The sequence below is a fragment of the Centruroides sculpturatus genome, unplaced genomic scaffold (genome assembly GCF_000671375.1).
Source record: "Centruroides sculpturatus isolate CEXI.00-Female unplaced genomic scaffold, Cexi_2.0 scaffold1656, whole genome shotgun sequence".
In the NCBI taxonomy this organism is placed as follows: Eukaryota; Metazoa; Arthropoda; class Arachnida; order Scorpiones; family Buthidae; genus Centruroides; species Centruroides sculpturatus.
Genome location: NW_019385747.1, coordinates 65,443 through 93,248, shown reverse-complemented (window position 1 = coordinate 93,248; position 27,806 = coordinate 65,443). Strand labels below are relative to the sequence as shown.

Sequence of the window (27,806 nt, the reverse complement as noted above, 5' to 3'; positions counted from 1 at the left end):
TTTTAGACCAAAATTTCGTTGTATAACTTAAAAATTATTTTAATTATAGATTANTAAATTTAACTGTTAATTTAATGAAATAATATAAGATAAAGGCAATTTTTTTCTTATTTAAAATAAAATAAATCGCTCGAAAGATCCAGAGATTAGATCCTTCAACCACTCATTAACACAACCTAAATATGGCTCCGGTTTAATTTTAACTGGCAGATTTTAGTTTGTAATCGTATTTTTAGGCTTTCCTGGTCCTTTCTGTGCCAATCAATAGGCTACACATGCTAGAAATTTGACTTATTCGGTAGTAAACAGTAGCTATAATGGGTAAGATCGGAGAGGTTTTTGGGTCCAGCCGGCAAATCCAGAGAACTGGCAGAGCTTAAGGCTATTGTTTGGCTACAGCAGCTGTTTCTACAATGACCGACTTCAGCCGGTAATGCAGATTGCTATTTCGAATACACTTATGCTAAATGGAGTAGCCACTTTCGGAACGGCCAATAATAACGGTTTTTACATAATTTCCTCACCACTTACACGAACTATTTAAGCTATATTTTACGCATAAATATATAATCTTATGGAATTCTTCACAGTAAAAACTATTAAAGATCTATTCTCTAGACAAAAATACGGTTGTTTATATATTTTTAGGCCGATAAATTGATTTTATAGGCCAGAATATCTCTTGACGAGACGATAAAGATCGTGTTTTCCTCGTCAATTCTCGGCATTTTAAACGCGTAATTTAAGAAAAATTTCTAATTTTTCGATTAAATTGCTTATAAATTTAACTTCCAATTATATTTTTTAACCTATAAACGATAATAATGTTAAAATTATCGAATTACAAGACACACAACCGTAACTTCTATCCCGACTCATGAATACCCCCATTAGAACAATTACACAAGACAGAAACTTCACTATTCGTTTGTTAATTATCTAAAACAAATAATATATTATAATTTTCTAACTTTAAAACAACATTATTTAAGTTTATTTCAATGATTTCCTATCAACAAGTTGCATCTAGTGTAGTTTGCCAAGTAAACCTTCCTCAAAAATAAGACAAGACAGGATGGTTTTACAACGATTGAAGATCACAAAATATCATTCAACTTCTAGAATAATACATCAACTATTGTAGTATCATATTCTTCTATTCTCTAACAAAGAATTTTAGTTTTATATCAATACTTTCCTACATGATACACATCCATATCAAAGGCATCTTCCATCTTACAAATGTCCCATTTATAAATATATTATAGAATATAATTCAATGAACCGAAACCCGTAACAGCCCCCGACTCGATCAAATATTCAATAATGGTCCCCTCGATTATGTTTTAATGCCCTCTTCATGCACGAAAATTACCCATCGCATCAATTATAAACGGCAACCAAAGCCTCTTACGACCCTATTCGTGTATAATGTTACTCGACTCTTAATAGGTTACCATAAATATTAATTTAACTAGTCGATCGTTTCCTTAAAATAGGTAGGGAAGAGGTTTAGTTTTAGATAAATGGCATTCGTTTAAAAGGGGGGAGCATCATAAACAGGAAATTATTCATTGACGCAATCGACTCGTACCCCAGCCACCGAATAACTTTTTGACATTTCCTCGCAAGGCAGAGTGGGTCCTAGTAGTCGAACCCCTATATTAAAAGTTCATAGAAGGAACTCGGTACACGCTATTGTTCCCTAAATAGGGTGCTCAACAACAATGGTCGTCGGCTGATGTCTAGCACTCACTAAAAAGGGGACCGTTGGGGAGGGAAGGAACGGGCCATGTTTGAAGAACTGTTAACCTGGCAACCACTTTCGGTTCCCATCAATTGTTTTTTCGGCCTTCCTCTAGGCGCCTCCCCCCTCCTGTACACCCGACGAAAAAAAGGGCATTGAATCGCGCATAAAAAACAATTGTAGCCAAGCTAACTTTATGCTGTTTACTTACAAGATCATTAAAATTTTTTCACCGTGTACGGGCCATCTGCATTATAGTCCTTGTGTTTACGGCGAGTTTGAATGAACAGTTGTTGCCGTCTGGCCTTCTTGTTGTCTGAAACATGTCCCCAGATCGGGAAGATAGCATCTAGCACCGTTCACGCACGTCAACAGAAACATGTGGCTGATGTATCATGATTCGTCTTCGCCTCTATTTCTTTACTTGATGATGACTCCCTTCTCTTCCTCTCTCTCTATCTCTCTCTCTCTCGCTTCGTCATTATTTTCTCGTTTTGTTTCTCTTGGCCAACTGAAAAATCCCCCCTTCAACATTCACGTAACGCATACTTCACAAATTTCTTATTGCTAAATATGTCCTCACCTCGAATCCATTCAGAATGCTAACCCAGAAAACAAGCGAACCGTCGTTAAAGCGGGGTGGATTTTTACCATTTTTCTCGTTAAAATAAACAAAAAAAAACTATTAAAAATCTCATTTATAGTAACTTTAACTATCAATTTAACAAAATAATATAACATAAAGGTATTTCTTTCTTATTAAAAATAAAATAAATCGCTTGAAAGATCCTTCATCCACTCATTAACACGATCTAAATATGGCTCTAGTTTAATTTTAACTCGCATATTTTAATTTATAATCGTAAAAATGAATTTAAAATCTTATTTATAGTAAATTTAACTGTTAATTTAATGAAATAATATAAGATAAAGGCAATTTTTTTCTTATTTAAAATAAAATAAATCGCTCGAAAGATCCAGAGATTAGATCCTTCAACCACTCATTAACACAACCTAAATATGGCTCCGGTTTAATTTTAACTGGCAGATTTTAGTTTGTAATCGTATTTTTAGGCTTTCCTGGTCCTTTCTGTGCCAATCAATAGGCTACACATGCTAGAAATTTGACTTATTCGGTAGTAAACAGTAGCTATAATGGGTAAGATCGGAGAGGTTTTTGGGTCCAGCCGGCAAATCCAGAGAACTGGCAGAGCTTAAGGCTATTGTTTGGCTACAGCAGCTGTTTCTACAATGACCGACTTCAGCCGGTAATGCAGATTGCTATTTCGAATACACTTATGCTAAATGGAGTAGCCACTTTCGGAACGGCCAATAATAACGGTTTTTACATAATTTCCTCACCACTTACACGAACTATTTAAGCTATATTTTACGCATAAATATATAATCTTATGGAATTCTTCACAGTAAAAACTATTAAAGATCTATTCTCTAGACAAAAATACGGTTGTTTATATATTTTTAGGCCGATAAATTGATTTTATAGGCCAGAATATCTCTTGACGAGACGATAAAGATCGTGTTTTCCTCGTCAATTCTCGGCATTTTAAACGCGTAATTTAAGAAAAATTTCTAATTTTTCGATTAAATTGCTTATAAATTTAACTTCCAATTATATTTTTTAACCTATAAACGATAATAATGTTAAAATTATCGAATTACAAGACACACAACCGTAACTTCTATCCCGACTCATGAATACCCCCATTAGAACAATTACACAAGACAGAAACTTCACTATTCGTTTGTTAATTATCTAAAACAAATAATATATTATAATTTTCTAACTTTAAAACAACATTATTTAAGTTTATTTCAATGATTTCCTATCAACAAGTTGCATCTAGTGTAGTTTGCCAAGTAAACCTTCCTCAAAAATAAGACAAGACAGGATGGTTTTACAACGATTGAAGATCACAAAATATCATTCAACTTCTAGAATAATACATCAACTGTTGTAGTATCATATTCTTCTATTCTCTAACAAAGAATTTTAGTTTTATATCAATACTTTCCTACATGATACACATCCATATCAAAGGCATCTTCCATCTTACAAATGTCCCATTTATAAATATATTATAGAATATAATTCGAATTTTTTAAATATATTTTAATTCTTTAAACTTATTTCTTGAATTTAAAGAATAATTTATAAATAATTTGCTTCGAATTATTTAATTTTTTTTTATTATTCTTCGTTGAGTGCGTTGATTCTGAAGTGGATTTGCCTCCTTGGCACGGGTTTAAATTGAATTTATTTAAGAAATTTTGGCAAAATTTTATAAATTTTCTAGCTCATTTAATGTAACTAAACTTAAAATTTTATTTTTATTTATTTTTCTCTTTAAATTTTTATTTTATTTTTATTTCGTCGCTGCTTTAACGATTTATTTTTATTTTCTTTTTTTGCCTTCTTCGGCTCCTTTATTGTTTTCCTTTGTTTCTAAGATTTAATTTATAGCGCTGTGTGAGCATCGAATGAGTTAATTTTATACAGAAAATAAGCAATTTTATGTTATTTTTAAATCAATTCTACACACAATTTATACCATGTACTCGTAGGGCCTCTCGAATGTTCAGGAGGCCCGAATCACTTAACATTTATCAGGCCTTCAATACATCTTCTTAAATGGAGGGGATCTAATAAGAAAAGGAGGGATTTTTTTCCTTTATATATATTCTTAGGGCACTCTAAACGTGAAGCCGGTTAAATTATATGGCCCTAATATACAAAAAAATTAGTATATTTAGGTCTTTAAAGTATATTCATGTTGTACTTTTCTCTCTGTTTCTATTTATGTAGGAAGAAAGAGAAGAATACAGAATGAATCCTATAGGAATATAATTATAAAGGAGCCAATATTTATATAGGATATTCTATATTAATTATATAGGAGCCAAACAATCAATACTCCAAGTCCAACAGAGAATAGACGAGACAGAAAAGTGCGTGTCTAACACAATAAAGTTGCCCATAGATGGAAATTATGCCCAATTATGGAAAAATTGAGCAATAATTTATAATCTGAAGATCATAAATTACTTGTTTATAGCCCAAACAGCATTAATTTTAACTAAAGTTTACATCCAGGACATTAATTACCAATTGAAATAACCTTTGAAGTTAAGGTGATTTAACAGATAACTGAGTGAAAATAATACTGTTTTCTGTCGTCAAAACAGATTTATTTATAGAAATCTTTAAATATAATTGTTAAACAATGTTACATTTTTGCGTTAAATATCAATTTGTAACCGTTATTTAAATAATAATAATAATAATAACTTAAATCGTTGTTTAAAAGTACAAAAATTAGAGTATTTTCGTGTGTGAAACTACTGACTTTTATGCTTTCAGGATCTACTTGACCTTTGAACTTTTCCTTTAATCTACTTACTGTTTAATCCACTTTAGTAATGTAACAGCTGTTTCGTCCTTTAGGGCTTGTAAATGATTTTTTAAAAATTCAATTTAAAATTATAGGCCTAAATTACAAACTAATTTAAGCTAAAAATCCTTAAGAAAACAATAAATTTTTGCTTTTGAGGTTAAATTTATGCAATGTTTAATAGGAATATTCATTATTATATAATAGGCCAAGTTATTATAAAGCCCATTTTTGCCCTTAAGGCATGTTAGTTTATTTGATATAGGTAAAGTTTAAGGCAGATTTTAGGCAGTTTATTTGAAATTTTATCAAAATTTCTATAAAATAATTAAAATTTACAAGTAAAAATTTATATATTAATTTATAATTTATACAAAGTTTCAGTATTTATTAATATATTCTCCCTTTAATTTCACCTTCCTATAGATCCTGGAGCATACAAAACATATAGAGTCAGGCCTAAAGATTCATTTATATCAATGGATTTACTACATAAAAATATTTAAAAAAATTAATATATAAATTGATTATAGGCCAATATTTACATATTAAACCATAAATATAGATTAAATTAACTGTATTTTATTATATAGTCGCTGTATAAATTAAGAAATTCCACTGTAACAAAGGAAAAGATTAAATTTTCACCCCTCTTTAAAGGCAATTTATTTAATTAAATATACCTTCCACATCCAAGAAGGCCCATTTTTTAGAATATTTAGCGAATTAGCCTTATATATTAAAGGGCCTTTATGAATTTAAATGAAAATTTAAATTATTTCGCTTCCAAATTAAGTTTAAACTGCTTAAGAAGATCAGTAATTGGGTGAGTTAAACGCGTTTAAATCCACATTTAATTGTGAAATTTTAGTAAAACCTTAATTTAAATTAATTCTGATATTATAACTATTAAATTATTTATATTTTCAAGGACAAATTCCATAGATTTTTTATATATAAATTAAGGTTTATAGTTCAGGTTTACGTGATTTATATAAGTAGCTTCCATGAAACACAAGATTTAGGGTTATATATAATCAAGCGAACACAATAAAAACTCGATACGATAAAAGATTTTGCCCCCATTTATCAAAAGTTATCATCAAAATGCATGGTTTATCATTCTAGAAGGCAAACTAGGGGAAGGTTTACTCTGCCATATCGCATCCTCATATCTAAAACCCTGAAAGGGAGCATCATATTTAACAATTCAGATAAGTATGATCCTTAGATCTACTCTACGTTTCACCTAAAAATAAGGGAATTAGCGCTTTAAAATAATAATAAATCTAATTTCAATTCGGTTAAGTAGCGAAATATTACGATAAATTATGCTTAAAACCTTAATTTAAACAGAAATTTTAATATAAATATGAAATAAATGGGCGAAGATCTTTGTTTTGTTTACAAAAATTAAAGGATTTTCTATGCATGTAATTAATTTTCTTGGCCTCTCCGCTTAATTTTTCATAGACTATCAGATAAATAATAAAAATTATCACTCAAAACTTAATAAATTGTTGCTTAAAACATCTATTTTTGCAGTAAAATTATAAGTTCTTACATTAGAAAGNAAAAAAAAAAACACCCCAATTTCTATCGTCTAAATCAAAAAATTCGAGACGAACTTCGACTCGTTGGCCTATAAAATCTTATGATTTTGATTGTAAAAAGAAAAAAAAAAGAAGGGCAGGAATGGTCGAGTACAGCTTTCCAGATAATGTCAAATAAAGGGACTATTGTAAGAAAGTCCTCGTTGAGAATGTTTACAGACCAAAGAAGTAAAATGGAGTGGATAAGATGTTTGCCCCCTAACAGATCTATAGAAAACGATTTCTGATAAGAAGAACTCCACGTTTAAAATTAAATTAAAATAATAATAATAATAATAATTTATTTTTCCAAGAGAAAGATCGTAAATTTAATTTTAAAAAAAAATCGAGCTAGTCCAACACTCGAAGACTTTTTTATACACATAAAACACTAGACTAGTTTGTTTACCTGATAATATACGTTAAACAATGATGGAATGAGTGTAAAAAAATTAAAAATAAAAATAAAAATCGTCAGCTCCAGATGTCACGAAGCGAATTTTAGAACTTCAACACGCGGTCCCAGCTCTAGAAATAATTACTTAAGTTCAATTTATATGGATAAAAAAAAACTGCCAAATAATAATATTCGAACAGGGTCCGACGTATGTTGGTGTGCTGCGAGACGAGTTTGTAACTTCTTCCGCAATATCACTCGTCGAGATTTTTACCAAGGGGGGATGACACAGCGAGAAAGGGAATAAGAAGAAGAAGAAGAAGAAAGTTTCTGTCCCTCCGGGACTGACCACCACCCCTGCCTGAGGCGACACAACGAAATGGAATGACCAGAGCAAGCAGTTAGTTGCTGTCCCTCCAACACCCCTTTGCTAGACCGTCGCTTGGAATAAACCAAAGTTTTCGCCTTGACATGTCCGTCATGCAAGCGTTCATTTTGTGATCCGTTGCTTTTCTAAGATGGTGGATTTAGAAAGGAAACCGTTCGATGCACAGGTAACGAGTAATTGCTTCTTCTTCTTCTTTATTTTTTTCCTCGAAAAATTCTCCAACTTCGACCACTTGATAGGCCAAGTCGTTCCTTCCGATGACGTATTTAGAGTTGGTTTTGTTTAGTGTAAGCTTGGCAGTGTTTATTTATCTGTCTGAAACGCTCTTTCTCTCTCTCTCTCTCTCTCTCTCTCTCTAGTTGCGTGTCTGGCGCAAACACTAACGAAACGTAATTTGTCAGATGAGGGAATTTGGACAGAAAATTCCCTACAATTCTTTCCCGCTCGTTTGGCATTCCGATTCATTAGTAGGGTCACTCCTTAGTCTCGCATTCCTCGATCGCCAGCAAATCAGACGATCTTACCTTTGGTCTTTTTACAGCGACCTTTGACCTAGACGTGACTTAAACCGCGAAACCAAGTCTAGCAATGGGATGTAACCATAAAAAAAAATCCTGAAGGGTAACGACGTCGAGAGGATGCGTCTTTTTGGTGTGTGTTGGGATTTACCTCACTCGACAAATAAAAATTCCCCCCATAAAGTTACGATCCACTTGATCCGACCGATCTTTGTCCCTTGACGTAGGCTGTTTTGTGTGTGTGTGACGTCAACGATGGCAAAATTTCCTACCCCCCTCTCGGACTTGATGACTTTTGTTTTTGTTCATTCCTAGAAAGACGGAGGCGTCCGAGGTCTTGCAGATGGGTCCTGTCACTCTCTGCTTGCAGAAGGTGGTCGGGATAAGAAGTGTTTCTTTCAAAACAACACCATCGAAATATCAATCGATTCACTTTATAAACTGGGGGAGTTGATTATTTTATAACGAAATTAACCGAAATTTATGCCAAAAATTTGTGTATTCATACGAAGAAAACAGAAAAGAAAATCACGCCCTCCCTCGCACACGCTCCTCAGCCCCATTTTCCTAGAAACGAAGCAAATGGGATACATTTTTTCCCACCTAACACCATTTGTTGGCTCCTCAAAATACAATTTAATGTTTATCAATTGTTAAATTGCCAAAAATACAGTTAAAAAAGGGTCCTGAACTTAACTGAAAACACGAGAAACTCTATAATTAATTATTAGGTACATTTTAATCACATGAAATACTCAAGATTTATGGATAAATTCTATAATATTCATCTATTTTACATTACAAATAAGTCAAGTTTGGCTTCCTCCATCATCCCTTACAGATGAAAGAAGGCAAAAAATGTGTGTGTTTGAGTGTTTTTGAGTGTTTAGGTGGATATTTTTTTATGTTGAATGTGCTAGTGAAGGTATTCTAGCTCTGTAGAGCCTGATACTTTGCTAGGGGTTGTAAAATCTGTGAGTTACATTCATGTAAACATAGTAAACCGCACATATTCCAAGCTATGTTTGATGCCTTCTGTGTTAAATCATATACTGATGAATTATGTTTGAAAGTGGTAAATATATAGAAAAATACAAGCTTTGTTCTTGTATGAAGAGTTCAGGTTAATATCTTAAGGCATGCAACAGGTTGAGGTATATAACAAGGCATTTAACAGGTTTAAGTATGTAATAGGTTAAGGCTTATAACAATAAGACATAATAATATAATATGCCTTCATCTGCCTTTTATAAACCTTATAGATTTAGGTATATAATTGACAAATAAAGGCATATAATAGGCATACAATCGATTAAAGCATAATAAAAATTATGGCGTGTAACAGATAAGGCATAACGTTAAATTAAGGCATGTAACAGATTAAAGAATTTAAGGCATATAACAGTTTAAGGTTTAACATACAAATATATATTAAAATGCACACAATTACGCGTAATAACGCGCTTCACAAGCCGAGTTTTCTAGTAAATACTCGACTATGCAAAAGGCCTACATAATGCTTTAGATAAGCCGCTACGAAGGCATTAATGCCATAACATATCCAAACAATTTAAACAATTAACAACGTTATAGGACAGTAAGTCAAGAGGTATGGACTAATTTAACCTTATTGGATATATAGAAAGGGCCCTTTGGACTTTAATCTGTAGCATAGAATGGCCAGTGATCAAATTCAGATATTTGTTTATTTAATTTAGGCCTAAATAACTTAATATATAATTTATTTTTTTTATTATTATTTTAAATGGTGAAAGATTCGTTTAAAGAGGTTATAAAAATCGGAGCAGATGTAACACGATTCTCTGTCGAACGTTTTAATTGTCGCTAGAAAATCGGCTTAAGTTTTCCCGTGTCGGCTCGATCCAATAAGAATGGGTGTTACTAAATCTGTTCTGTCGACTGCAATAGGGCGGTCAAATCTCGCGAGAACTGCACTTCTTGTAACAGTTGCGGCGGGGCAAACCGTACCGATTAACCGTGCACCGTGTTCAACAAATTGAATAATGGAAGTTAGGAAACACCCCATTTTCGAACACTCCTCTTCGGATATTAAAGAGGGGGGAGGGAAATAACTTTTTCTAGGGTCGATTTATGCTAATTTTTAATGCTCTAATTTTTGGGTAGAAGTAAATTCTATGTTATGTTTTATATGGGTTAATTTTTGTATGAGATTTACGGATTAATTAGTTGCTATTTTTTTTTTAGCTTAGTTTTGATGCAGTGTTTAGAGAATTTCATTTTTATGCTCGATCTTTGACCATTTTTGAGAGCTCGACCCATTTTTTGAAGTAATTTTGATCGTTTTTCAAGTGATCCAGTCATTCTGAGTTCTGAAAACGATTGAAGTAGAGATGACTTAAGCTCGATAAGTTAAGGCCACACAGATTGTGAGAATAATATGGTTAAGGGGCCTCACGCTTTTAACTCAATTACGATTTGGTAGAAGAGAAGGGCCTCACATTTCATACTTTATGTCCATAACAAGTCTAAATCCGGTCACGGATCGAAGATTAACATTGAAACTGTGTCATCCTTTTCTTATTATGGCTTGAAAATTTTCCAAATTTCTCGAGTAAATATTCAATTATCCGCTAAAAAATTACGAAAATTATATTATTAATACATTTGGGGGCATTTATTTAATAATTTAACCATAATATGTTTCATAGAATTGTTTAAAATGAGCAAAAACTGCTGCGTAAGGTGCATAACCCCTTCGTATTTTTCGTACTCCTAAACCAATTAAAAGCATGTAAAATCTAATTTTAAATCGCTAGGACCTATTTATCTAGCTTAAAACCCATAACATTCTTGCCTTCCTCATCATTTCGCAGTTGTGAAGCGGAGTTAATCCCCTCTATTTCTGTCGTCTGTGCGGGGTTTATATAGAAGAAGTTTGATTTCCCACGTCGTCGATGCAAAGAGCGTGACTTCCGCCATCATCATTCCCCTCGACAGAAAGGAAACAACAAAAGGAAAATGCCTGTTTCCATCCCTCCAGTGTGTGTGTGTGTGTGTGTGTGTGTGTGTGTGTGTGTGTGTGTGTGTGTCTGTATATATATATATATGTGTGTGTGTGTGGATGGAGAAAAGAGCAAGAAGAATTGAAATATGGCATCCACATAAGCCGACTGATGTCAGACGTGTCAGTCGAGTTGTTTCAAAATGACAAACTTGTCCTTATTTTTGTATCCCCGGGCCATTCAATTGGGTCCTATCCAAATTACCAAAGACTTACAGACTAGTTTGCTCTCTCTATTACTTAATTGCAAGTGGATTAAGGAATCTCAAGAGGAGTTTCGTGACAATCCTGTTGACTCTTCGAGCTAGCTTATGAGAAAAGGGGTCGCAAACGGATACGTTTAATATAGAAATTCTGTTTAATAAATATATTAAATTTATATTTTTTTACGTTTTAAACATTATAAAGTGTTAAATAAACATAAAGGGATCGAGTTTATTCCGTTATTTTCGCTGCAATTCTTAAATTTTTTCGATGAAAATAACCCTTGATTTTCTTCCCATATCCTGATTAATTATTGGGAAAATATGTTTATAAATTAATTAGTTTATTAAAAAAAAACCTCATTTCTGATAATTTTATAAATTTTTAATATGTTAAAATTAATTAAATTAGTTTTAATTTTCATTTTTTGTAATGGAGTANATAAATAATTATATAAAAATTATATATTATAAATTATTTACGAAGTATTTTATAAAATTAAGCTCTTTATATTATAAATTTTACATATTTTTTCTATTTAAAAGCTTAATTTTACAGTTTAATACCTTAGAAATGTGTTGGTAGTATAGATAGATTTTTTAACGAATTTTTAATAAATAACTAAATATATACATAAAAAATGTATAGAAATTAAAGAAAACATATCAAATTTTAAATAAAACTTAAAATTATTCAGTTAATTTTATTTATTTTTATTATTTTGTATACAAATTTAAACCCATTTTTTTGGGTAGCTTCTTTTAATTAAATCACGCTCCTAACCATTAAAAAAAACAAGGAATTTTTAATCATAATTTACTTAAAAAAATTTAATTTACTTCTAGGTAAAAAGATCAAGACACGAAGCAGATCAGGAAACGAATCAGACAACACCAATCACGTAAGGAAATTCCATCCCTTAAGACTGAAATTCCTAACCAAAATAATAGATTTATTCGATTTATAAGAAGGGATATTTTTTTTCTTAGTGTAGAAATTCTTCATATTCTAGGAAATTTTCTCTTATAATCCGATAGAAAATAAGGTTTTAAGTACTTATATTAATCCCCCCTAAAGTTGTGAAGAGAGTTTAACTAAATCAGTTAAGTGGGGATGGCCAAATCCATTCAAAGCAACTTTACAGGATCCAGTTACTCGTACACTAAACAGTTGCTGCTGGACCTTGTGATCATTTTTTTTTTTTTTTATATTATTATTATTATTTTTCCCCCTTAAAAAAAAAAAAAAAGCTGAATTTTACGGATTATCTGGTCACATTTCAAACGATTACTTCCAATAATTGAGTTTTTACTTAGTTTTTCCTCCTCCCTTAACTCCTACACGCGCATTTATTAAAGAAAAAATGAAGTTGATCGAACTCTCGAACGTAAAAAAAAGAAGAAATAAGTGAATTTTTCCCTATTTTTTTTTTAATATTGATTTTAAAATGCATCCCTCTTACTCGATTCTTCGATTGTTAATGGCCCATTAGAGCTACAAATTCAATTTTAAAAGTGTTTTAAAGCGCGCTCTTCGCCGAATTTGCATAATTATTGTGTCGTGTCGGTAGTAGTGTGTTTATGCCGTTTTATTCTATTTGTATGTGGTTTTTTTTTAAACGGTGAAAGTGAATTTCGAGTTAATCGCCTATCGAATTCTTTTAATTTGTTTATCGAAAATGGGATTTTGTTGGATTTTTAAGGGAATTCAGTGAATTTAATTAGGTCTTAACGACTAAACAGGCTCACGGACTAAATACCCGTGAGCCTGTAAAATACATATCATATAATTCTGGCCCATAACCCATAGACTAAACCCGAGCCTATGAGTCTATGGATTGATCTATAAGGTCAGGCTATATTATAATATAGCCTAAAACAAAATTCTATGCATCTATATATAGATCATGACCCTATATCACGTTCATTGGTTCTATTCTACAGTTTATACATTACACCAGACACAACAGAGCTTTGTAGGAATTGTACTAATGTATTTTTTCCTGTAAACTCTATACACATACATGTATTGTATTAATATACAGTTCAGTTTTCTAGAGATGTAAGCCATTAACAATTAATAATATGAAAACAGGTCTGTAGTCATTAGATTAACAGACAGAATATATAGACTCGTAGAATCTATTATCACATATCAGAGCTCACCTGTCTGTAGATCTGTACAGACTTATGTACAGACTGACTCGTAGGCTATTATATTATGTGGGTGTAGCTTATATTTAAGTAAAATATAGATACTTATAGCTGTATTATATCATAGAGATTAGTCTACCAGCCTGTAATTGTAACTATAATTATGTATAACGCAGCAGTTTACGTGTCTGTCCGTAATTCAATTTACTACAGACAATATATAGGCCTACGTATATTAACACAGATACGTTAAAATTGACAAGTTTTCGAGTAGGTTAAACCCCGTTTTAACGATTTACACGAGCTTAAGACGGCGTAGGCGTGGAATTTACAGCGTAGTATCCGTTGCAATTATAGGAAAAAAACGTCAAACGAGGATAGTTTACATCAAAGTTCGAAACCTCAAAACGATTTAGAAACAGGAAGTTTACGAATTATTAAAAAATATTTTGATTAGAGCCGTTTTAAATATTCATACCGACGCAACAAAACCACCGGGTGTGCAATGACACTATTTTCGGATCTCTGTATACAAACTGAAACACAAGAAGGTCGCCTACATATACAACGCTGCGCTCGATACAGATTCCGACTTGTTTGTCACCCGAAAATGTTATAAAACTCCACCAATGTCAAGTGCGGATTCAAAACGTAACAACACCAGAGATCAAAGTCCCTCCCTCCCTCCCTCCCTCCACCTTAAAATTACGTGTGCTTGGAACACGTTGAAAATCGTTAAAAAATTCGACACTGCGAGAGGATTTTTTTAATATATATTTTATTTTTTTTACCCTCTTATAATGGATATTAATGCGTATAAAGCGTGCTGCTTATGCGTTATTAACTGGAAGAAGTCAGTCGGTCCCACTGCTGCTCATTAGTTGTGACCGCACATCGAGAGATATGGAGTTGACAGATGGCGGGTCTTCGCTTCCGTCTTTCTAATCATGCTTTGCACCTCCATCTCCTCTTACAGTTATTCCAGTGCGTTGCGCTTTCTACAAATTGAAATGGCAAAATTCTTCCTTCGATACTTAACGCGACATACGTAAATGGTTAAGTTTTTAAGTTGCGAGCGGTAAATTACGCAAAAAAATAAATAAAAAATGCAGAAGAAATCGCACGAAAACTTCTGGTAAGTGGCACGAGTTGCATTTTTTTTTTTTTTTTCATTTTTCCCCATCATCGTTATATTTTCCGCTCTGACACTTCGTTTTTTTTCGGATTTTCCTTATGTTTTCCTCACTCACACTTCATTTTTTCTCAACTTTGCTGTGTTTTCCTCATTCACACTTCATTTTTTCGGGTTTTCCTTATGTTTTCCTCACATAAATTTCATTATTTTTCTAAACTTCGCTGTGCTTTCCTCATTCATTTTTTTTTTGCATCTTCGCTGTATTTTCCTCATACAAACTTCATTTTTTTTCGTATCTTCGTTATGTTTTCCTCACTGTCACTTGGTTTTTTTCCCATCTTCGTTATGTTTTCCGCGCTGACACTTCGTTTTATTTTTATTTTTTTATTTTTTTCGCATCCAACTCGAGTCTGGAACTTGTAGTGTTCGTTTAAGTATCCGTTTTTGCGTTTTGTGTCTTGCGTGACGTTGATATGGACCACATGCCAACTGCCAAAAGTAGAGACCGAGCACTAATTTTGATTTTTTCAATTGGTTCCAGCCTACATTTTCATATGTCTACGTCCCTGCCGCGTTAACTTCTACCTCTACTCTGAGTCAGAAAATCGTAATGACAATTAAAAAAAAAATTAATTAAATTTAAAATTTATACATTAAAATGTTATTACTTTTCTAAATTAATTAAAGATTTTTTTTTAAATTTTAAAGTTATTATTAAATTAAGTCGAACAAATGGCGAATTGAATGGGTAATGTAGAGGTAAAGAAATTCAGAGAAATGGCACAATGCATTAATTGAAAATTTAAATGAGTACGATTCTAGTCATCATTTGCTAATAATATAAACAGAATTAAATTATTTAATTGTATTCCTCGACAAAAACTATTGTACTCTTGAGTATTTTATGAAAATTTAATTCGTTGTAAAGGTAGAAAAGTCGCATACTCTTCGGTCGATCTTTGAGGTAAGATTTACTTTATTTAATTAAAACTAATTTAAAAAATAATAATTAAAACTCGTTATTTATTACTTTAAGCATTTAATTACGCTATATTTTTTTTAAGAAAAACAGAAATTTCCCTACAGTTTTCCCGTAATTACCGAATTTATCAAAGCTTTGAACGTCACTTCTTAATGATGTTTCGGTGCTGTTTAGGTTTTTGTATTTCCTGGAGTAGAATTTTGACTTTTCTACTAAAATCTACTAAAATTTTAGTATTTTTTAAATGTAATTCCCCTATAAAACAACCATTTCCTGTCTCTCTCTCGCACTCTCACACTCATCATTTCGTACGTCTTCGCCATATTTATCATCATCTCGGATATCCGTCAAGCAGTTTACAGGGCTACTTCGCAGCTAAATTTACGAAAAAAGATCAATTAATTCTCGAATTTTGGCAAATTTACGCCTTCCTAAATCCACCGAAATAATAATTTACGCATTTACTTAACTGTTATGCAATTTTAAAGCCTAGTTTGTTTACAACTCGTTCTGGAAGCCAGCAGGAAATATTGAATTTTCACGTTAATTAAACCGTACTTTCTACGGTTTAAATTTAATTATAGATGTAGAAAAAAAAAGGGAGTAAGAATTTGTGATTAAAAACACTCCTCTAATTACAAAAAAAAAAGAAATGACTTATCAAACGGGTTAATAATTTATCAGCCTTCTAAACCTCCCTGCAAGCAGCAGCAACCTATAGTTTAACATTATAATAAGCTCATTTTGTACAGAATTATATGAAAAAATCATGTAAAAAAACTAGAAATGATTCAGCAATAACATCAAACTTGTTTACTATTAACATAAAGAATCGCTGATCTTGATTAAAGGGGAGGGAAGAAGGGAAAAAAGTTTAATGTGATAAGTACCTTATGGCGAGGCACGTGACAGTCTTGATGACATAAAAAAAAAATTGATCATGCCACGATCTAGAATAACACCCTTTTTTTCTAACTTAATTTACTTAAAAAATATATTTTTAGAGGCTTAAAAATTGATTAAAATCCTCATTCATTGAATAGAGGTATTCCACTCCAGCTCCTGTTCAATGTGTTAAATGTGGTGTGAATATGAACTCCCATTAGAAATCGCTATCATCTGAATCACTTCGGAGACTCGTGGATTCATTATTTTTCTGATTCCTATGCTTCCTAGATTCATTTTTTTCCTGCATATTTTAGAATATTGACGTCCGGATAAGTATTCGAGGAGTGTTAGCATAGTTTTTCGTATGTTTTCGACAATATTAAGCACTTAATTTGTGTGTTTCTAGTGTATTTTATGTGTGAATTTAATTGAGTTTTTGTGATTTTTTTTTGAGGGATGATTTAGAATTTAAGCTTCATTTTACATTATTAAACGTTTGGTTCAAGTTTCTCCAGTGGAGTAACCTTAAATTTTAAGGCTTTAAAGAAAACTCTCTGAAAATTAAACTCAAATTTGAAGGCAATTTTCAGAGTCTACCCTTTAAATTTTAAGATGATTTTCAAATGAAACAATCTTAAAACCGAAATTTAGAGCTAGAACTGCTGAAAATACGCTCTAACATGAATTTTTTTCCGTCACTAGCAACGTTTAATCAGCTAAAAATAAGGCTTTTTTTAAAACACTAGAGCCTGGCTGTAAATGTAGACAAGATCTTAAGTATCGATAGAACCGTACAGAACCGGAATTATAAGTTTTCTCGATATGTAAGAAGAGGAAGTTACCTCACGATCAATCATATCTATTACTAGAGCTCACACATGGTCACCAGCCTGTTGGTATGCGGAGTCTAACTGTAAGAAGGTGACAGGTCCAACTAAACAGATGAAAGAAACGTTGACAGTTTGACGTGCATCTGCTATTGACAGCAGAGACCTGTCAACCCTCTAAACTGGCACTAACTACAGCTTCACTCCAAATTAAACAAATAGATTTTTATAAAAAAAAATAAAAATAAAAAAAAGCGTGTACCTTGCACCCCCTTTATTTATCATAAACGTGTCTGTATGATTTATAAACCGACATTTTCCAGTTTAAAAAACGTTTCTTTTCCCCTTCGTATAACAATTTAAAGAGGGTGTAAGTTGTCACCCTTACTATTTTAAGTTGCTTCTGATGAGAATAAAGATGAACATGTTTATCCGTAAGCTTCCTGTTGATGATTAGAAACTCCGGTTTCGGGCGTTAAATTGCCGAATTTAATTAATTCGAATAGAAGAATGGTTATAAAAATGGTGTGTAAATTTAGTAAAGGTCATCCAGATGTCGCAGGATAGACGAAATTCTTTAAAATGTTCCTTATAAGCGAGGTATGTAGAGAGAGAGAGAGAGAGAGAGAGAGAGAGAGAGTGAGTGTGTGTGTGAGATTTAGGACGTAGAAATGAGAGTAATTGCCGAATTTTGGAGAAAGAATGAATAAAATCTGGAGCATAAAGGTCATCAGAAGTCATAGAATAGTCGAGATTCTTAAAAATATTCCTCGTAAGCGAGAAATGCCAAAGGTTAATGGAGAGAATTGAGACAAAGTCGAGCTGACAAAGAAGCGATTGTCAATTAAGTATAGCATCACAAGAACTAGAGGAACAAGTTTAAAAAAAATCATAATAAAAAAAAAAACAAGAGAAGTGAAGAGACGAAGCTTGATCGATGAAGTGAAGACACATTAACCAACATCATACTATGTTTAGGAACAAGTTACGACTTCTCTTTGCCAATTTCTTATAGAGTTTAACGTATCTATCACCCCCTAAATGCATTTTTATAGCTTACAGGGATTGTGTTTGTTTCCATTATGAAGAGTAAATATCATTTTTGAAACGTCATAAATCGATATTAATTGTCTTCGGAGTAATTAGACTAATATATACAATATCCTAGCTTAATTGGATGCGGACTATATTTAGGAATTAATTGTTTGAGGTGTAGACTTACGTTGTGTAGGCGGTTTAGGAATTAGTTTAATACGTTGTGGTCTGATTAGTTGGTGTAATGGGGAGCAAATGTTGAGTGTTCTCTTTTTTTTTCTCCTCCTCCTCCTCCTCCCTCCCTTTATATAATTATTGTCGTGTGCTTTAAAACTCATTAAAGATTATTGTGATCCGTTATAATAGATAAATTTGTTTTTCTGGTTTGCCTATATCCTCCATTTTATCCAAGATCTTTATGTAAAATTTTTAGGAATTGAAAGATTTCTGCTGTAAATTTTCTTTTTTCCCTAATTCTTGGGGATTTTTTAACACAAATAAATCTTTGTTTCCCTAACTGTTAAAGATTTTTGCCTCATTTCCTCGGATCTCTTAACTGTTAAGGGATTTTAACTCCAAGTTCTCTAATTTTTAAACAATTTTCTAGCTTTGAATCTCTAATCCTTAGAGGTTTTTAAATTAAAAAAAAAAAAAAGTTTAACTCCTTAACTTTTGGAGATTTCCAGTTAGAAACTTCAAAACTTGTCTATTCCTAGCTGGAATTTCTAATCCTTAGGGATTTAGAGATCAAAAGCCTTTTGAATACTTAACTGCTAGGGATTTTCGAGTGAAAATTCCCTAACCAACAGGGAATTTTAACTCGAAGTTTCTTTTAAATACAATCAAATTAACTAAAGATAAATGTAGATGGAGATCTGTTCTAACGAAGTAGTGTCATCAGCGAAACTTCATTCCGTTTCTCGCAAACTTAAGAAACAGGGAAATACATTTCCCCTTTTTTTCCCCTTCATTACCTTTGCTAATTCAATTATAATTTAACTCACGTTAATGTACTCGATGCATAAAACAGAGGAGTGGAAGAGGTAACAAATCTTGAACTTTACTTTAGGGTTGGGCTTATTTATTTAATAGTTAAAAATAACACAGTTTTGACATACGATAATACCATTATTCTTCGAGAGCCTTTTATACAAGAGAGAAAGTAAACTTTCATATAAACAAATCCGTGCTAATTCTGGCATTTTAAATTCATTTCTCCATCTTAAACAGCGAGGTTCCCCCCGTTTCCACCCGAAATCTGTACCATTTTAATAGCTTTTACACACGAAAATCCTTCGATTAAACGTTAATTAGTGCGTATATTCTCAATAGATCTCAAGAAAATCAACCATCCAACATCCCTAGTCCCGATAACCAAGTGAACAGTGGACAAACGTCTCCTCACTCTTTAACATCGGATTCGCCTACACTACCTCCTAATCTGGCTCCAAATGGTAAACAAGGCACTAAATTAACCATACTCGGGAACCATTTATAGATATTTAATGGTCATTTTTTGGCAGGTGTCCTAGGATCGATGGCGACACCGGGTGATTCTCCCTCCTACAGCAGCTCATCTGCGTGGGGGGCGTGCCATTCAGATTCATCAGGTCAGTGCCATTTTATCAATTATTAATGCAACTAACCTCTGGATCTGAGAATTGTTTTTTCTTTTTAATTATTCCAGTTAAAGTCGAGCACCTGACAGAGAACAGCCACATGGATTCGGGTTATCCCACCACGGAACAGTTAACTAATTACTCTGGTAAGACTTTAAGTTATAATCCTGTATTTTCTTTAAAAATATATACCATAAACTAATTGTTCCTTAGGTGATTTAAGCCCAGGAAAAGCAACAATAGACTTTCAAAACTCGTATTCCACATCTTACTACAGCAGGTATTGCAAAATTTAGTGGGAATATCTCACCTATAACTCCTTGTCTAATTAAAATTCTTCCTCTCTTCTATTCTCTAGTCCCATGCAGGCTTATCCACAGTTAGGTTCTCAAAGTCCCGCTTACTCCATGCAAACGGGGGCAGGTTTCTACAATTCCCAAGTAAGCCAGGCGGCAGCTTATGGAGTCCTATCACAATCGTACAACGTCACAGGTATGTTTTGGATATCGAATTCTCATTGTTGGTACGCTCTTTTCTTCTCGATACATTAAGTGGATGTGCTCTGATAAAGTAGCTCCTAATAGAAACACTACAGCTGAATGAGTTTTCTGTCAATTTTCCTCTTCTGCAACGATGAACATGACACCGGCTGTCTTTCTTAGCAGGGCCTCGAAGCATCAGCCAGCAAAACAAAACCGGAACTAATACCCCTTTATCCCAGACAGCCTATCTAAATCCTTACGGTACTGCATTTGGTACTGGAAGCAGTAGCCAGACCGGCCAAGGATCCTATTCATACGGTAAAAACTTTCTTCTTTCCGTCCCCCAACCCGTTTAACCGAGATTACCACTGAGTAACGCTAGATTTAAACCTGCAGGTAGTACTTATCCAGCTTCCGGTTTAACATCGAGTGCAGGCAACTCCCAAGGATTCGCTCCTCAACAGGTAAGAGTGGGGGGTGCCACTCCACGTGTCGCGCGAGTGGCATCCTTTTTTAGATTAACTCTGCTGTTACCCGCCTCCAGGGCATCGAATACAGTTCGTATACGGGGTATAGTCAAACTGGTTACCCTTATTATGCAAGCCAAGGTTACGGAGCCTACGTGCCCACCGCTAATAATGCATCCACGTTGGGTCTCGCCTCCTCGCCAACGTCCGCAACTTACCAACTAGCTCAACTCCCGCCTTGTTCCACATCAGGTAAGAGCATAACGACCTCGAATTAGCGCCGAAATCACTTCGTTTTAACGAATTTTCTACCTTCGAACCGACAGACGTACCCCAATACGGGATCGAAACTAATCCTTCTTCTCCTATTAAACCCGATACAGCGAATGGGACGACCAAAAAAGGTAAGATATTCCCGGCTTACGAGCTGTATATTTTAAAAATTTCTAATTGTATTTAAAAAAATAACCCTTCTAAGAAACGCCGAGAGAGATAATTCGCGTCCTAAATTAATTACAATTAAGAAAAACCGCATTAAAAAATCCTATTAAGGACGTGAAAACGTCCGATAGAATTGCATTACAAACAGCGATGTTGACGAAAAAAAAAATTGGACGAATTTAAAGTATTTGTGTCAATTCCCTTCCTTAATATTTAAGTTATTATGCATTAATCGTGTTATTAATTTTAATAAACATTAAACGTCATTAAACATAAACGCGTCTTCCTTAAATTTGATAACGGAATATAAATATTTTTAAATATACATTAACCTATTTAAAATATCGTTTTAACAATTTTGTTTTTCTGTCGAATTTCAAAATATGTATATATTTAAAAAAAAAGGAGAAGAATTTAATTACAATTAAAAGATTCGAAAACTTAAATTACAATTAAAAACAGATTATTAATAAAGAAGGAAATTAAAGAAGTTAATCAATTGTTTTATATTAATTAAGCCGTAAAATGAGTAAATTTTTAATTGTAATCGATTTAATTGCAATTAAATCTAATTGTAATTAGAAGGCTGAAAATTAAATTGCAATTAAGCGATTGTAGATGAATTTCGTTAAATTTTTTTTTTTTTTATATTTAATCGACGATTTTAAATTAAATTATAATTAAAACCGTCGTTTTTATCACTTAATTTTTCGTCTTCGTCTTAAATTAATGACATTTAAGATCTTGATCGTAATTAATCTAACATCATCGATTAATTTCGTTTTTATTTAATTAACTCGGTGCTCAAAAAATCTCTTTTGTTTTCTCAAATTCGGACATTTTCCACCTTCTAAATGATGCAATTAAGTTACTCCCGCAGAGGTGACGTAATAATCGGCAAGTTTAATTACAATTAAATTCCATTTAATCGTCATTAACTCGCCGAATCCGTTTGGCTTTACCGTTCCTCAGTTTATTTTCGAAATTTTTTTTAAAATAGATTTGCAGATCCACTCGGGTGGATTCCTGCGGATTTAGTGAAGAATTTTTTAAATTAAGATCTTAATTTTTTTTATTTTCTGTGGACGTTTCTCTCGTTGTTTGCCATGTAAACCGCCATTTTTCTTGGTTTAGGTAGCAGTAAGTGCGGAAAAAGCCGGGGTAGAAGACAGAATAATCCATCTCCCGATCCAGAAAATAATTTGGAACGAGTTTTCATCTGGGATTTAGATGAAACAATCATTATCTTCCATTCCCTCCTGACAGGTTCTTACGCTACTCGATACGGAAAGGTAACTCACTCATTCTCTTTTGCTTGTGCTTCTCCCTCTGATAATAGTGGAGGGAGTTTCCTCCTTCCATATATATATATTTTTTTATAATTAATTTATGTATCACACAATCAGAAGTGAACTAAGTAACTGATCCCTGTTTTCCTTTATTAAAATCGTATTAATCATTACTTTTTTTCGGAACGGCGTAAGCGATACGCGATCCGCGCGACCTTCGACAATGAAAAGTTTGCCCACTCCCTTATCTTTTTATATATGTTTTTTACTCATTTTCTGACCAATAGGAGAAGGCGTAAGAAATTAGAAGCTTACTGAATTACTACTTCTTATGTTTTTGTATCATTTTAATGTATTTTGTATACCCTTCTCGTGTGGGAAACATTTGTGTGTATGGTTATACACAGGCCCTACGACAGGCTCCTGTCGTAGGGCCTGTGTATAACCACAAGCTTTAGGAGCCTATCAGAGGGGAAGAATTAAAAACTGTCCGTTTTCTGACATTTTCTACCTCAATATCACTGTTATTTGTATAGCAGGAACTCTGAAGGAAAGCCCAAAATGGGTCTTCCCTTCAGATTTCCATTCGCTCTCTGGGGCTCTGGCTATACACTAAGTTTTATAGGGGAAAATAGGGGCTTGTGAACTAATCTGTGTGGCTTTTGGGCTGCGGAATATCTACATTTACGCCATTTATGGGCTTATATAGGTAACTTCAGCCGTTAGTTTAGTATTTTTATCTATAAAATAAGCGGCTCATAATCCCATAAGCTGCATGTGTACATATTATGGGATTGTAAATCAAGATATAGTTAAACTTGATTACTTGTATAGTAACCTGTGTACATTATTTAGCTTAATTTATAGGCATAATTGATTATTTGTTGCTTATACCACACAGCTTATGTGCCCATAAATTCATCTGTGCTTACTTTATAGAATCAAAAATGATCCTGTAAATAGTTTGTGCTTCTTCTTATTGTTTACCCCGAGCCATACAGTAATTTCTTACCTTTTTTCCCGTATAAATTTTAGATAAGAAGTGCAAATTGCAGTATATTTTGCAAGAAAAGTTTTACTTCCCCCTCATCCCCAACAGTTTTACTCTTAAAAGGGCGATCTGTTAGAGTGAGGGAAAGTAAAAATGAGTCTTTTGGGGTGAGTTAAGGAAAATGTAAGGTAAAATTAGTCCGTTGGGTTTAGTTTAAGGCAAAATTTAAGGTAAAATTAGTCTATTGGGGTGGGTTAAGGTAAAATTAGAATCTGTTGGAGTGAGTGAAAATAAATTTGCAACTAAACTAAATGAAATATCACCTCTGTTTACTTACATTCCCTCTTTATAACAAACCTTTAAAAAGCCCCGTTTATAACGAAATGAAAACGAATGGAAGATGCAAAAGAAAATGAAATTTCTCAACCGGTATATTTATCATTTTAATTCCTAGAAACACGAGAATCAATTCGTAAAAATGTCGTCATCACCAGCAGAAGAACGAAGAGAGATCTCGAGAATGTTTAATGAATAATGTAGTTCAAAACAGGAGAGTTGTTGCATACTCCCTTCCAGCATACACATTCTCTCCTCCCCTCTTTTTTTTCCTACTTCTTTTTTTAATTTTTCTTCCCTTGTTATCCAGAAAACGAAATTAATTACTCGGAGGTTAACAGCTTTCCACAGACATTCAATGTTTGCTATTAGGTGATGTCGTCTCTCCATTGTTGTGAGCCCAACAAGAGATCTGATTGATTGAAATCGGAGAAGGGTTCCATCAAGTAGACGCTCCTCGGCTGGATCGATGCCCAGTTACTCTGGAACCAGAAAAGTAATTTGTTCAAGTACCGCATGCAGATATTGACAGTAAATCCGGTGAGATGATGTCGAAATTCAACCAAAGCGAACGATGGAAAAGAAGAAAGAATTTCTCTCCTCCCTATCTCCCCTTCCTTTTATTATTATTATCATTCGTTAGCCTTACGTAGACTTTTAACAAGGATCAAAAAATGGATAAAAAAATCATTTTATTTCGTTTTTAATCCGCCGTTAAAGCTCGTATTGATCCACAGTAGTTAAGTCTTCATTGTCCGCAATAATTGCATTTTGTTCTCCCTTCCTTTAGAGCGGGTGATGCTTTAACTCCCGATTATCTTTTTTTTTCCTCTCCCCTACATTTATGACGTCAAATTTAGAAGAAAAATTCGAGAAATTCTGATCTAAACTTATTAATTTTACACGTATATATATATATTTTATTATTCTTATGGAGAAAGTTCATCGAGGCTGGTGTTCTCTGCGTTACGTGCGAGGAGAAGTAGGGAATGCCAAGGACTTCCACCAATTCCTGCTTAGCTCCAATCACGTGACTAGGCGGGGGAGGGTTTTGAAATCGATGAGTGAGCGAGAAATAAATGTTCAACCTCCGCTTGGCCAAAAAGATCAGATTACCGACGTCTCCGATTACCACCCTTCTCCTGCAGGTACGGGCGGAAATTAACGCCACTTTCGCTCCCCCTGGTGTCGAAAATAGAAACCACGGCCATCCCGGGCTAAAAAAATTCGGCAATTAAACAGAGTAAAAAATATACGTATACACTAAAGTAACTGTATATTATTATTATTATTATTATTATTTAAAGCTGCAGGATACACTTAAATTTTCCAAATATATTTTTCTCCCTCCCCCTGTAAAGGTTCGAATTATATTGATGTATAATTTAATCCGGATGCTGAAATTAGATGAAGATCACGTGTAATTTTTCCTTCTTCCGTATCAACTGAATCGTTTGTTTGTTTGTAATTATATTCTACAAGTCACACGTCCTCCATGTTTTTTCCTACTTCAAGAAATGTCCACGCATATACCCCCCTTATGATTCGTTTTAAATTATCGAAATTTTTGGCTCCTTAACTAGAAGAATATTCTATTCCTGATCAAAGTTAATCGTTAGGAGTGCTCGTCGACGAGATTTTCTATCAAATTAACTTGGCATAAATTCCGACGCCTGTAATTTTGGCTTAAGCATCGCTTACTCCGGTTATACGTTTAATACTTTCTGTGTAAAATTAGTTGTTTTTTTCTCTATAGATTAATTGTAAATAGGTTTGATTATTTCCTATCGCTCACGGAAATTATACCTCTTTTTGGTTTATTAACCTGTAAGAAGCCACTGTTTTAATAAAGTATGGCTCCTTTGTTTATAAGAGTGTGGCTCCTCTAAATTTACGCTCCTTTCTGCCTGTATTAAGTGTGGCTCCTCTAAATTTATGCTCCTTTCTGCCTATATTAAGTGTGGCCCCTCTAAATTTATGCTCCTTTCTGTCTATATTAAGCGTGACTCCTCTAAATTTATGCCCCTTTCTGCCTATATTAAGTGTGGCCCCTCTAAATTTATGCTCCTTTCTGTCTATATTAAGTGTGGCTCCTCTAAATTTATGCTCCTTTCTGTCCATATTAAGCGTGACTCCTCTAAATTTATGCCCCTTTCTGCCTATATTAAGTGTGGCCCCTCTAAATTTATGCTCCCTTCTGTCTATATTAAGTGTGGCTCCTCTAAATTTATGCTACTTTCTGCCTATATTAAGTGTGGCTCCTCTAAATTTATGCTCCTTTCTGTCCATATTAAGCGTGACTCCTCTAAAGTTCTATATTAAGTGTGGCTCCTCTAAATTTATGCTCCTTTCTGCCTATATTAAGTGTGGCTCCTCTAAATTTATAAAGAGTATTGCTCCTTTCTGCCTGTAATAAGTGTGGCTCTTCTAAATTTATGAAGAATATTGCTCTTTTCAGCCTATAGTGTGGCTCCTATACGAAAAAATAGAGGATTCTTTCTGTTTATAAAGGTTAACTTTATTATTCATTAAATTTATTTTATTTCTTTGATTTAAGAACTGCATAATAAAGGATGAAATTTGCATAAGTATCAGCACAAAAGTCTCGTGAATAAGAAATTTCTATTAACACTCGAGACACTTGATCTCGATACAAAGAAACGAAGTAATCTACTTGTACAGTACAACCTGACAATCACGCGTTTTTCGAATTTCCTCTTACACAAAGTACTCTACTCTGTGAAATTTCTCATTTCTCATTACGTGATTTTCAACAATCGATTTATTTGAATAGTAGTTTTTTCCCTCGATTCTTCTGTTAAATGATGGGTTAAATTGAATTCCAATTCGAAAATTAACTTTGCTTTTCATAGGCAATTGGCAATTTCAATTGTTTTTTCGATAAAGAAAATTAATAGAAAAAGCTTCCACGTCATCTTTATGAAGTTTATGTGGCATTTTATAAATAAGTGCCATTAAAAATTGGAAAAAAATGGCCGAGATACAATGTTATAAACGAGTTTATTCATACTACATACATATAAATATATATTTTAAGATACTATGCATTACTTCTTAATGGTTTGGAACGATTTCTTTGTGTAGTAATCTGTAGGATGATAGCTGAAAGATACTTCCCTTCAGATCTTTATTTAAAAAACACGAGTTTAGTAGGATGCATGTAGAAAGTGTCATATATAAAGAGTAATATGCACTCTTCAACAGCATTAAGTACCATTCTATAGCTCAAGAAGCACTATATGTAGCCTTGTGTAATCCTAATGTTTTGAGTAAAGAGCTACAGGAGAGTATTCTATCAGATGAAGCATCATCATTCTTTAAGCCATATTTTAATGCTTCCAAATTTCTCCTACTTACCTCTAAAAATTAGGAATAAAAAAAAGGAGAATTTTAGGAAAATTTAGCAAAAAATAATCCTAAAATAGTGTCTTTAAGTGCACTGAACCTAGCACTAAACCTCATATAATCCTAACGTTTCTCCCAATACTCGAAGCATCATTTTAAATTCATTTTCAAATTAAATATCAATATAATTCTCAAAATTTCAACATAAAGGATGCTCCAGTCTGGGGAGCAGCTTAAATTATAGTAAAGTGTCTCAAGACAGACACACCACACACATATCTCAAGCTGTTCTTTCAGATGATCTTACAGTCATTTTTTATAACATTTTTTTCATAAAAATGTAAGAAAATTGTAATAATTAATTGCTATTTTCCTTTTCTAGGATGCTCCAGCATCCGTTTCACTAGGTTTAAGAATGGAGGAGATGATCTTTAATCTGGCAGACACGCATTTCTTCTTCAACGATCTTGAGGTCGGCCATTTTGTAAATATT

At 33.2% G+C, this 27,806-nt stretch overlaps 1 protein-coding gene across 7 annotated transcripts in view; it reads left to right on the top strand.

Moving 5' to 3' along the window:
* The window catches only part of LOC111641740 (eyes absent homolog 1-like), a 44,958-nt gene that overhangs the window by 13,544 nt on the left and 3,608 nt on the right, over positions 1-27,806 (top strand). For 2 of the 7 annotated variants that reach the window (XM_023387946.1, XM_023387950.1), the window contains exons 2-13: positions 12,148-12,203; positions 19,655-19,776; positions 19,846-19,932; positions 20,010-20,087; positions 20,155-20,221; positions 20,300-20,433; positions 20,604-20,741; positions 20,820-20,887; positions 20,968-21,142; positions 21,217-21,294; positions 22,466-22,623; positions 27,696-27,797. In XM_023387946.1, coding sequence (XP_023243714.1) covers positions 12,148-12,203; positions 19,655-19,776; positions 19,846-19,932; positions 20,010-20,087; positions 20,155-20,221; positions 20,300-20,433; positions 20,604-20,741; positions 20,820-20,887; positions 20,968-21,142; positions 21,217-21,294; positions 22,466-22,623; positions 27,696-27,797 — 1,263 coding nt within the window. Of the gene's footprint in view, positions 1-7,437; positions 7,704-12,147; positions 12,204-19,654; positions 19,777-19,845; positions 19,933-20,009; positions 20,088-20,154; positions 20,222-20,299; positions 20,434-20,603; positions 20,742-20,819; positions 20,888-20,967; positions 21,143-21,216; positions 21,295-22,465; positions 22,624-27,695; positions 27,798-27,806 lie in introns of those variants that run through there. The other 5 variants (XM_023387948.1, XM_023387951.1, XM_023387949.1 and 2 more) reach the window with 4 other exon arrangements.